The 13,164-nt window shown below is 31.8% G+C and overlaps 1 protein-coding gene across 10 annotated transcripts in view; it reads right to left on the bottom strand.

Moving 5' to 3' along the window:
* The window catches only part of Spag16 (sperm associated antigen 16), a 719,050-nt gene that overhangs the window by 683,135 nt on the left and 22,751 nt on the right, over positions 1-13,164 (bottom strand). For all 10 annotated transcript variants that reach the window (XR_009228509.1, XR_009228510.1, XM_058585177.1 and 7 more), the window contains exons 2-3: positions 9,493-9,539; positions 7,309-7,404 (exon numbers count right to left, since the gene is read on the bottom strand). Coding sequence is in view for 8 of the 10 variants with exons in the window: in XM_058585177.1 (XP_058441160.1) it covers positions 7,309-7,404; positions 9,493-9,539 (143 nt within the window). In the remaining 2 variants the exon portion in view is untranslated. The remainder of the gene's footprint in view (positions 1-7,308; positions 7,405-9,492; positions 9,540-13,164) is intronic.

Here is a 13,164-nt window from a genome sequence, read left to right on the forward strand (position 1 = left end):
GCATTACAATTCTTATTACACATATAGAGCACAATTTTTCATATCTCTGGTTGTACACAAAGTATATTCACACCAATCTGTGTCTTCACACATGTACTTTGAATAATAATGTCCATCACATTCCACCATCATTTCTAACCCCATGCCCCCTCTCTTCCCCTCCAACCCTGCTGCCCTACCTAGAGTTCGTCTATATCTCCATGCTCCCTCTCCCTACCCCACATTGATGTGGCTGTGTCCCTTTAGTATGCTGTTTTTAAGTCCTTTGGATACAGACTGAGGAGAGGGATAGCTGGGTCAAATGGTGATTCCATTCCCAATTTTCCAAGAAATCTCCATACTGCTTTCCATATTGGCTGTACCAATTTGCAGTCCCACCAGCAGTATATCAGTGTATCTATTTCCCCACATCCTCACCAACACTTGTTGTTTGTCTTCATAATAGCTGCCCTGTAAATGTGTCTTCTTATCCTAAGACACACATAAATATTTCCAAGCCAATCAGTAACTTCACTGGCTTCTCAGGCATTTGTGACTTTCATTCAGTGAAAGTTCCTGAAATTTCATCAGATAGAAGAAAAGCCAGGGTAGACAAATTATGAATTTTTAAACTGAAGTTTTCATCCTTGCTATATTGTATAGCCAATAAACCTGCCTAACTTTTCTACCAAACATATTAGGCTGAATGGATTTTTTTTTTACTTGAGAATACCTTGAACTTCACTTTTAGATCTTTGATTTCAAATATGTCATTATGATGTGGTGATTCAATTAAGATATGTTTCTTAGTGAAAAGTCTACCGTATATCTCCTAACAAGCATTTAGAACGTGCTTCACTTTGTTTAAGATCCAACACAGGCATGAACGGCATATAGCTGATTTTTAAAAAAATACAAACATGTCTGTTTTGCAAATGCCATCAGAATTATGGTCAGCACTGGATACAGTGCTATATTAGCACAAATCTAGACAAAAAAGAATGACTTGTGTTTCAGATGTGTATCAGGTAGAGCAAAGACCCTGAGGCAAGAGTGTGATTGGATTCTTTCACTAAGGAGGTGAGCTTTCCCTTCCAATAGCACATAATACACTTAAAAGGAGGAGCGGGTGGATAATAATGTAGGGACCTTTTGATTCTCTTAATTTTATTATTTTTAATATATAACAATTTTGGTATATTTATTTTTAGAAAAACTATGGAAGAAATGTGTGACTGAAGAAGCTATATTCTATAATGAAAGTAAGTACTTCTATCAGGAGTCAGCTAACTGTTCTCATGAATAAAGTTTAAGAGAACACAACTATGTCCATTTGTTTACACACTGTCTATGGCTCTTTTACAGTACATGAGACAGCTGAGTCGTTGCTAGAGACATCTGATGGCTCTTTTTTCCATTTACCATATTGACAGAACATCTTTTGATAGCTAGCCTAGAAAAATGGAGATATTTCAATAAGTGACATACAAAATCAGATAAATCAAGTATATCACATAAGCCACTGTATAAATAAAACAAATCAAGTAATGGGTAGTTTCTATCTCTTCCTGAACATATCTGAAACACATACCCTGAAACACTCACATGGAACAGAAATACAACCACCTTACCTGCTGTGGTTCTTACTTATACATATAAATGTATATCAGGATTAGAGGTGTTAAGTAAGAACCATAGTTGAGTCTCCTTAAAAACCCTCATTTACTTATCCAAGATAATTATATATTGATTTAACTAGCAATATAAATATATTTGCTAGTTAAATAAATATATAAAGGAGAAAAGTACTTCGATTATCTTGGATACATAAATGAGGGCTTTTAATGAGACTCAAGTATGGTTCTTATTTAACACCTCTAATCCTGATATACCTATACCTTAACCCACAGTCCTTCTGTATTTACACAATATACACACACACTCCAAGCTATAATGTGATAATAAATGTCTGTGGAATTTTTACACAAAATATTTACTCAACATAGATTTTGTGAACATTCCCCATGTGCTAAACACTGTGAAAGTTGTGAGGAATTCAACAAGACACAGTCCTGTCTCAGGAATTGAAAGACTGCTTGAGTAAAAACTAAGCATTACAATATAGAACTCTTCTATTTATGATAAGATTAGATTACAAAGGCCTGTTCATAAATTTACACAGACATCATACACACAACCAATATGCATATTTACATAATTTAAGTAGCACTTTTATCTCAATTATACATTATTTACAACTCTCATTATGACTTTGTAACTAAATTATAATGTTAATAAAACTCCCCAGAATAAGCACACAAAAAAGCAATGAACACAAACTAGCAAAAATGTGCATCACTTTACAGATTGCTGAATTACTAAAAGTATTCTACTCTTATGGACTCAGAAATCTGAAGATAAATAAAAGTGGCTCTGGCCAAGTACCTTCATTTCACAATGACAGTTCTAAAGTTGACATTTTTTAAGTAGAGTTTTCTATGTTATGTCACTATTGATATAGTGATTTGCTAGATAAATCAATATATAAAGGAGAAAAGTACTTCAATTATCTTGGATAGGTAAATGAGGGCTTTTAAGGCGACTCAGGTTGACTTTATAGAAAACAAGGAAGTTCAACTGGCAAAGAAAGAGACATGGAAATTCAAGGCAAGAAAAAGAACTGCAGCAAAGACAAGGTGTGACAGTTCAATTCATTTGTACTCAAGATCTTAACAGCAGAAGGACAAAAGATATAGTTGGAAAGACAGCAAGCATATCAAAAAGTCAAAGGCAGGTAGAAGGGTGGTGACAGTGAGGATTTAAGTTTTAAGAGATAAATTCAAATCTGCATTTGGAAACATCATTTAAGCAGGAGAGAAGGAAGCACAGTTGCATGCAGTAGCTCACCTGAGAGAAGACAAAACACAGGTCCAAGAGACTAAGTGAGGGATGAAGATGAGGAGAAGAATATGAGAGATGAAGACAGGTAGAATTACACAGAAGTACTGACCTCACACATACCAAAATTATCTTACTTTGAACTATTTCTAAAGTCAGTGGTTTCCTCTGAAACTGATGTTGACCAGTGAAAAAAGAAAATAATATTAAAATACAGGTATTCTCACTCTGTCTCAAATTAAAAATAAGAAGGGCTGTGATTTGGCTAAACACCCCTGGGTTCTAATCCCCAGTGCCAAAGGGGGTAAAAAATCCAAGTGGTCTTAAAACATAAAACTCATTTTATTTGGGAATTCCATCACATTCATTCCTCAATTCACTTTAAGCCAAATATAACAGCTTGGCTAGTCTATAGGTAAGGCTTTGAGCACAAGGAGCCTGGTTATTTAAATTGAAATTAAATGTGTACCTCAAGAGAATGGAAACTTACTAATGACAAATAGTTCTTTTTATTATGACTTAGCAACTGAGCCTATAAATAATGAAAATTATTTTGTGTATTTAATTCATTAACACTATGATATGCAAAATTTGAAATAATTGCACTAATCTCACATGAGATCAAGGTCTAAATAAAATGAATCTAAATTTACTAATCCTAGACTACTTTTCTTGTTAGCCAATATATTTCTTACCAAGGATACTAAAAATATCTTAGGATATAATTCATTAAAACTTATTAAATTTTATAATCTCCAGAACACTTTTATACTCTTAAAAATTGCCAAATTCTCCAGAGACTATTTTTACATGAGATTATATCAATCAAGACTTATCATAAATTAAATTTTAAAATATTTATTTAATTTATAATAAAAGATTTACATGCTAACATAGATTAACATATTTTTATAAAAAATAACTACATTTTCCAAAACAGAAAACAATTACTAAGAAAAGTCGCACTGTTATAAATTAAAGCATTTTCTCAGTATTTAACCTGTTGTGGTATGTTGTCTTAGTTGAGCTATATGAAGAAAATCCAATCTCAGGCAGATGGTTAGAAAATAGAGAATAAAATAAAAACTCTGAGAGGGTTCTGGGGACCTCAAACATACTTCCTAAAATACTTTGAAAACTACTGGAAAATATGCTAACCAACAATATGGCCTGGGTTAGTCATCAATTAGCCTTCTCCAAAAATACTTGAATGTTCTATAGAAATGCTTAATATCTACCTAAATTCTTAGAAGAGAAGAAGGTGCAAGAAGAGGAGGAAGAGGAAATAAAAAGGAGAAAAGGAGGAAGAGGAAAGAGAACCTGTCAGGAAATCTCACATTTATATGAGTTGAGTACCTTACTACTATTATCTTTAAAGACTAAAACTCTGATTTTATAAAACTTGGAAATTATTATCAAATGGCAGCAATATAAAGGACCTTTGAGACTGAACCTCAAAAACTAACAAAACAACCAAGAACCAAAGAGGCTAAAGAATTATTCAAAAAATGACGATAGCATACTTATAAAAGGCTCACAATTTAGATGGGGAAACCCAGCTAAAATGGAAGTAGTACTTTCTTTTCATACAATTACATGCATATATCTCAAGAATGTGCACATACTTAGAGAAAGAAATGTATGCGTGCATGTGTGCTTACATATGTATATATTCCCATCTTATATTAAGACTTGGAAAAGACTTCAGTTTTAAGAAACAATAAGTAGCATAACTTAACTACCCAAATGTTAAATTAATAACATCTCCTATTATTTTTTTTCAGGAATCACTTCAAATATAATTTTAAAACATTTTATTCAGAATTCAGACCATGGTACCTACTAAAAAAACAGGCAGTGTTTCAAATACACAATTTAGGGAAAAACTGATCAGTAGATACCTAAACTATAATTAGACAGGAAGAAGAAGTTCTAGTGTAGTACTGTGTAACATAGTGACTACAGGTAACAATAATATACTGTACATTTCAAAAAGCTAGAAGAAAGACTTAAGGTTTTACCAAAAATAAGTAATGTTGAGGAGATAGGTATGACTACCCAGATTTAAACATTACATGCGTACAGATTCCAAAACACCATATTATTCCACTAATACACATAATTTTTTATGTTTTTGTCAGTTAAAAATAATTTTTTAAAAAATATGCTTCTAAAATAAAGCACACCATCAATTCTCTAACTTGTAGTCTATACACCAATTTTTAAAAAAATTATAACAACTTATTTAAATATCAACTTTTTAAGTCTATTAATATCTTAATAAGAATATTTACTGTATTTCTACTTAACTTTTCTAATAGTACCATGACATTTTACTTGTTATCTTTAATGTAAATGTTTAAATATCTCATTCCTACTGCATCCTCTAACATATAAGAAAATATATCTTGTTTATGACCAATGTAATACGATAATGAAAGAAAAATGATTTTGTAAGAAATAAATATTCTTTAAAACAGAAATCCCAAGCCACAAGTCAAAGCTACTTTTTGGAGATTAAAATAAAAAATAAATTATAAAATATCACAAATATATTTATGATAAAATGAATCCATATTTAATTTTAATAGTATAAGGGAAACTTCTGTGAATTTTCCACATAGCACTGTTTCTCTAAAGAACCAAAGAACTCAAAACCACGTTGAAATAAAACTAAATTCTATAAATCCATAGAAGTTAATTCCTGCAAGGTTATGATTTTTAAAAGCTTCTGAAAATAGATGGAAGAAGAATTATAGATATTAGGCTCAATAGATATGAAAGATACTACAATTTACAATATTTCTTCCCCAACTGTCCTCTTCTGATTATCTTTGCATTTACAAACACATTTGAGCATGATAACAGATGCAAAGAAGCAAATTTACAGTTTGATTTCTATTTTTTTCTTTCCATGATTTATTTACTCATTCACTAACTCAACTATTTAGTGCCAACTATGTTCAAAGCACTGTACTAGACATATCTACTTTCCCAAATACCAATACAAATGAGTGGTACATAAAATATTTTTAAGAATCCATCTTTATATAAATGATGCAAAGCAAGAGTAAGATGATTGGGGCTGGGGATGTGGCTCAAGCAGTAACATGCTTGCCTGGCATGCGTGGGGCGCTGGGTTCGATCCTCAGCACCACATACAAATAAAATAAATATGCTGTGTCCGCCGAAAACTAAACAATAAATATTTTTTTAAAAAAAGAGTAAGATGATTGATTCAAAAGTTGTAATTCATGCAAAAATGCTCTATCTTCAAACTATTCCTATAACGCAGTAGCACATACCTCTAATTCCTACTTGGGAGGCTGAGAGAGGAAGATCACCAGTTCAAGGCCCTCTCAAAATTAAAAAAAAAAAAAAATGGCCTGGGAAAGTAACTCTGTGGTAGAACACCTCTAGATTCAATCCCCAGAACCACAGATAATAAATAAATAAATAATAAAACTATTACTATTAATTAATGCATTGAGAAATTAAACAGACTAAAAAGTCTGTGTAGTAGAAGACCTCACTTGTGGCTACCTAGAAAGAACTTTTCTAAAGGATAGATTAGAAAATGCAGTTTACTATGAGATGGAGCCCTCATTTTTAACAGTATAAATCAATTGTGACTTCATAAAATCTTCCTCATGAGTTTTTATTTTCCCAATCTGACTAAGTAGATAATTAGGAAAGGAGGTTAATTCTAGATTAAGCAAATCTATCAAATATGGAAAATTTGAAATAGGACATAATATGGTATAACGTCTCACATATTTTCTTACCCTGAAGAAGTCAAATTTTCAACTAAACAAAAATATCATTTTTAATTAATTAATATTTGTATGAAAATATAAAGCTCTTAAAATATTTTTGGTAGCATCATTAAATTATTATAAATTTTAAATGTTTTTTTAATTTTATAGCTATGTCATCAGTCTTATGTGTTTTTGTTATTAAAATCAAAAAGCATCCTATATCATATTCCTTAATGAAATTAGTTTGCACACCTTACAAGAAGATCTTATAACATATTAAGCATTCCCTAAAAGCTGAATATTTCCATGAAAAATAGATGCAAATGTTTATAAAGCCAGCTGGATTAATATGCATATAATACCAAATTCTGAACATGAGTGTTGAAATTTTTTGGTTTAATATCCATGAGATTAATCAGAGTTATGAAGGAAAGTATCTCTTGTTGCAGTCATGGAAGAGGGGTCATGATGTGGAGGACGACAATACAAATGAGAATAAATAAGACTGCTTACTTTAAGTAAGGATTAATGACAAAATGAAATGGAAAAAGAAAACATAGGAGATAGGCATCATATAACAAAGTACTTAAAGTTTAAATGATTTTTAAAACTTCATATAAAAAGTATTAATGCTAAACTATAGGATACAATAGTATTCAATATTCATACTCACCAAAATTTGAGTATCTGTAGCCTGCTCTTGGACTATCTGAATTGCTTTTGCCAGATCTTCTTCACCTTCTGGAATACTGAAATTGTCATCTGGTATCTAGATCACAAGGAAGAAAATAGGAAGAGAGCAGAAATATAAAGTGACATAAAATAGCTCCCTCTTATTGATAGAGAATATGTCCTAAGACATTCTACAGATACCCAAAACCACAGATTGTACCAAACCTTATATGTGCTATATTTGTTCCATACATACACATATGTAATAAAGTTTAATTTATAAATTAGGCACAGTGAGCAATTTTAAAAACTAATAATAAAAATTATAATAATATACTACAATAAAAGTTATTTAAAACTTATGAATTATTTATTTCTGGCATTTTCTATTTAATATTTTTGGACCACAACTGATGATGAGTAATACTACAGAAATTGAAACCACAGATAAGGAGAGACTACAGTGTTTCATTCCATAAATAATTCTTCTTCACAAACTAAAGCATCAAAGAAATAAATATATAAAAGACATCATATCATCCTAAAGATGTATGAAAAATAGATAACAGGCAGCTTTTATTCCTTATAAAAGGTCATTCAATGTCACTTCTAATAAATTCAATATTACCTACAGACAACTGCCTTTATCTATAAAGAAAAATACAGTCTAACAGTTCTTCTGAAAAAAAAATGTTAGATTATCTTAATGCCACAAAACTCTTCCAATCCCAGGTTTTCTCCAATATTTTTCATAACAACTAGAAACAGTAAATCTCTAGTTTATTATTTTAAAAATTTCACTGAATATTAAATTCTTAGAAGAATGCAATGGATAATAATTATTTAAGGATACTTAACACTAATCACATCCTTCTTATGTGCTAAAAACCATTTTCAGCCCTTTTTATTAAATCCATTCAGTAACTTCATATGGTACATATTATGTCCATTTTGACAAAGGTCTGCCTCCTTTGTTTGACCTGTCTATTGATTTTCCAGGTAGCATATTGCCAGGCTTGCTTTCACATAGTTTCATTCACAGCTTCTGTCATCTAAAAGTTACTTTATTCTCTGAGTCTCAGAAGTAATGATAGGTCTCATGGGAACACTTAATTAAAGGAAAGGTTTGGGACAGGAAATATATTTTACAGAAGTACAGTTAATCTGGAAGGCGGCATGAGTCCTGAGTTCCAGCTGGGTAATGGGAATATGGGAATTCCTGCCAGTAACAGAATAGATGATGGGAAATGCTTTCTAGACAGAGATGACTGTCTATAGCACAGATCCACAAGGCAAATGATAAGGAGCTGAATTTGAAGAATAATTAATAGAAAACATAAAAGAGCCAGATATATTATCCAAACTAAATGTTTAACTAAAATTTTCCCATCTTATTCTTAACCAACTTATAATAGGTAGCTTCAGTTTAAAAACTAATTTCTTTTTTTGACATCAACTAAATTTTTTTCTTTTTTTAAATTTTGTTATATATGACAGCAGAATGCATTCCAATTCGTATTACACATACAGAGCACAATTTTTCATATTTCTGGTTGTACAAAGTAGAGTCACACCATTCATGTCTTCTTACATGTACATAGATAGGGTAATGATGTCCATCTCATTCCACCATCTTTCCTACCCCCATACCCCCTCTTTCCCCTCCCTCCTCTTTTCCCCTTTTCCCTATCTAGAGTTCATCTAATCCTCCCATGTCCCCCACCACCACATTATGAATCAGCATCCTTGAATCAGAGAAAACATTCAGCATTTGGTTTTTTAGGATTGGCTAACTTAATTTAGCATTATATTCTACAATTCCACCCATCTACCTGCAAATCCCATGATTTTATTCTTTTTTAATGCTGAATAATATTCCATTGGGTATATATATCACATTTTTAATCCATTCACCTAATGGAGGGCATTAGGTTGATTCCACAGTTTAGCTATTGTGAATTGTGCTCCTATAAATATTGATGTGGCTTGTGTCCCTGTAGTATGCTGTTTTTAAGTCCTTTGGGTATAGACTGAGGAAAGAAGAGTAAAGCAGATGGCATCACTATACCAGAAAATCAGTGTCTTTTAAGGGAAAAAGATTATATGTTTCAGAAAATTATAAAATAGTTCATGAGAATGACTGCAATCAATTTATGGAATAAATACTTAAAAGTGTAAAAATTACCTCTTCATATTCATAATCATCTTCAGATGCCTCAGTTATGGTAACCTCTGAATATCTTGTCAAGTTTAAATCTCAAAATATATAGAATATTATTATATGAAAATTTATTTCACTTAAAATTCAATATTGGATCTAATTACCTCATCAGGAAGATTATAAATAAATGTAATTTTTTAAAAAAAATTTCTCCATACAGCTTATAAATTTAGATATAAAATATTTTAATGAGTATTTTTATTTTTTACACAATCCAAATACATGAAAAACTGCATTTATATCTAACTACTATCTAATGATTTCCTGCTTACATCCAAAAATTTTACAAGAATATCCAGGTATAATAAGACAATATAAATTAGAAAGAGATATTTAAAAAATAGTAAATTTTTAAAATTATCTTTACCCAAACTAAAATTTCCACAGCTCCTGAATCAATTATTTACAATGTAGCACTTTATTTTGATTAAAATATTGTGATTGAAATAAACAAAATAAACACCAATATTTAAGTAAAAGTGAAAAACATATTTCTGTTTTCCTCAATAATATTTACCTAAATCTCTAATTTTCTTCTATAACTCAACTTTTTACTTAAATTTAGTTTATGTGAAAGATTCCCTAAATTTTAAGCAAATATAAACTATAAAGTAATCAAAATTCATATTTTATTAATGCTTAAGCAATTAAATAGCAATGGAAAAGATTCTAATGAAAAGAATTCTGAGAGCACTGCCACAAGACTTTAAAAAATAAGATAGAACATCAGACAATGAAGACAAAGTATTTCAACTGGAAAAGAACATAGACAGCTCAGCAAGACTGTTAAGAAACCATGAGCAGAACATCCAAGAAATATGGGATAACATTAAGAGATCAAACTTAAGAGTCATTGGGATACAGGAAGGTACAGAGCTCCAAACCAAAGGAATGAGCAGTCTATTCAATGAAATAATACAAGAAAACTTCCCAGACTTGAAGAATGAGACAGAATCCCAAATCCTAGAAGCCTACAGGACGCCGAATGTGCAAAATCATAAGAGATCCACACCTAGACACATTATAATGAAGATGCCCAACATACAGAATAAGGAGAGAATTTTAAAAGCTACAAGAGAAAGGAAGCAGATTACATTTAGGGGTAAGCCAATCAGGATAACAGCTGATCTTTCAACACAGACTCTGAAAGCTAGAAGATCCTGGAATAACATATTTCAAACACTGAAAGAAAATGGGTTCCAACCAAGAATTGTGTATCCAGCAAAATTAAGCTTCAGGATGGAGGATGAAATTAAAACCTTCCACGATACACAAAAGTTTAAAGAATTCGCAGCTAGAAAACCATCTCTTCAAAATATCCTCGCCAAAGCATTACAGGAAGAGGAAATGGAAAATAACAATGAAAACCAACAGTGGGAGGTAGGACAGTAAAGAGCGGGGGGGAAATAATCAAAGAGGAAAACAAACCATGTTTAGTAACAGAAATAAACAAATATGGCTGGAAGAACAACCCATATCTCAATAATAACCCTAAATGTTAATGGCTTAAACTCACCAATTAAGAGACACAGGCTAGTAGAATGGATCACAAAACAAGACCCAACAATATGCTGCCTACAGGAGACGCATTTGATAGGAAAAGACATACATAGGCTGAAGGTGAAAGGTTGGGAAAAATCATATCACTCATATGGACTTCGGAAACAAGCAGGCGTGTCCATACTCATATCAAATAAAAGAGATTTCAAGCCAAAGTTAATCAAAAGAGATAAAGAGGGACACTACATACTGCTTAAGGGAACCATACACCAACAAGACATAACAATCATAAATATTTATGCCCCAAACAATGGTGCAGCTATGTTCGTCAAACAAACTCTTCTCAAGTTCAAGAGTCTAATAGACCACCACACCATAATCATGGGAGACTTCAACACACCTCTCTCGCCACTGGACAGATCTTCCAAACAAAAGTTGAATAAGGAAACTATAGAACTCAATAACACTATTAATAACCTAGACCTAATTGACATATATAGAGTATACCACCCAACATCAAGCAGTTACACTTTTTTCTCAGCAGCACATGGATCCTTCTCAAAAATAGATCATATATTATGTCACAGGGCAACTCTTAGACAATATAAAGGAGTAGAGATAATACCATGCATCTTATCTGATCATAATGGAATGAAACTGAAAATCAATGATAAAAGAAGGAAGGAAAAAGCATACATCACTTGGAGAATGAACAATAGGTTACTGAATGATCAATGGGTTATAGAAGACATCAAGAAGGAAATTAAAAAATTCTTAGAGATAAATGAAAACACAGACACAACATATCGGAATCTATGGGACACATTGAAAGCAGTTCTAAGAGGAAAATTCATTGCTTGGAGTTCATTCCTTAAAAAAAGAAAAAACCAACAAATAAATGATCTCATACTCCATCTCAAAATCCTTGAAAAAGAAGAGCAAAACAACAGCAAAAGAAGTAGAAGGCAAGAAATAATTAAAATCAGAGCTGAAATTAATGAAATCGAAACAAAAGAAACAATTGAAAAAATTGACAAAACTAAAAGTTGGTTCTTTGAAAAAATAAACAAAATCGACAGACCCTTAGCCATGCTAGCGAAGAGAAGAAGAGAGAGAACTCAAATTACTAGCATACAGGATGAAAAAGGCAATATCACAACAGACACTTCAGAAATACAGAAGATAATCAAAAACTATTTTGAATCCTTATACTCCAATAAATTAGAAGATAGTGAAGGCATAGATAAATTTCTTAAGTCATATGATCTGCCCAGATTGAGTCAGGAGGATATAGAAAACCTAAACAGACCAATATCAATTGAGGAAATAGAAGAAACCATAAAAAGACTACCAACTAAGAAAAGCCCAGGTCCGGATGGGTATACAGCAGAATTTTACAAAACCTTTAAAGAAGAACTAATACCAATACTTTTCAAGCTACTTCAGGAAATAGAAAAAGAGGGAGAACTTCCAAATTCATTCTATGAGGCCAACATCACCCTGATACCTAAACCAGACAAAGACACTTCAAAGAAAGAAAACTACAGACCAATATCTCTAATGAACCTAGATGCAAAAATCCTCAATAAAATTCTGGCGAATCGGATACAAAAACATATCAAAAAAATTGTACACCATGATCAAGTAGGATTCATCCCTGGGATGCAAGGCTGGTTCAATATACGGAAATCAATAAATGTTATTCACCACATCAATAGACTTAAAAATAAGAACCATATGATCATCTCGATAGATGCGGAAAAAGCATTCGACAAAGTACAGCATCCCTTTATGTTCAAAACTCTAGAAAAACTAGGGATAACAGGAACATACCTCAATATTGTAAAAGCAATCTATGCTAAGCCTCAGGCTAGCATCATTCTGAATGGAGAAAAACTGAAGGCATTCCCTCTAAAATCTGGAACAAGACAGGGATGCCCTCTCTCTCCACTTCTCTTCAACATAGTTCTCGAAACACTGGCCAGAGCAATTAGACAGACGAAAGAAATTAAAGGAATCAAAATAGGAAAAGAAGAACTTAAATTATCACTATTTGCAGATGATATGATTCTATACCTAGCAGACCCAAAAGGCTCTACAAAGAAACTATTAGAGCTAATAAATGAATTCAGCAAA

Source organism: Marmota monax, unplaced genomic scaffold (assembly GCF_021218885.2).
Source record: "Marmota monax isolate L192 unplaced genomic scaffold, Marmota_monax_Labrador192_F-V1.1 WCK01_AAM20220418_F8-fsc00136, whole genome shotgun sequence".
Classification (NCBI taxonomy): Eukaryota; Metazoa; Chordata; class Mammalia; order Rodentia; family Sciuridae; genus Marmota; species Marmota monax.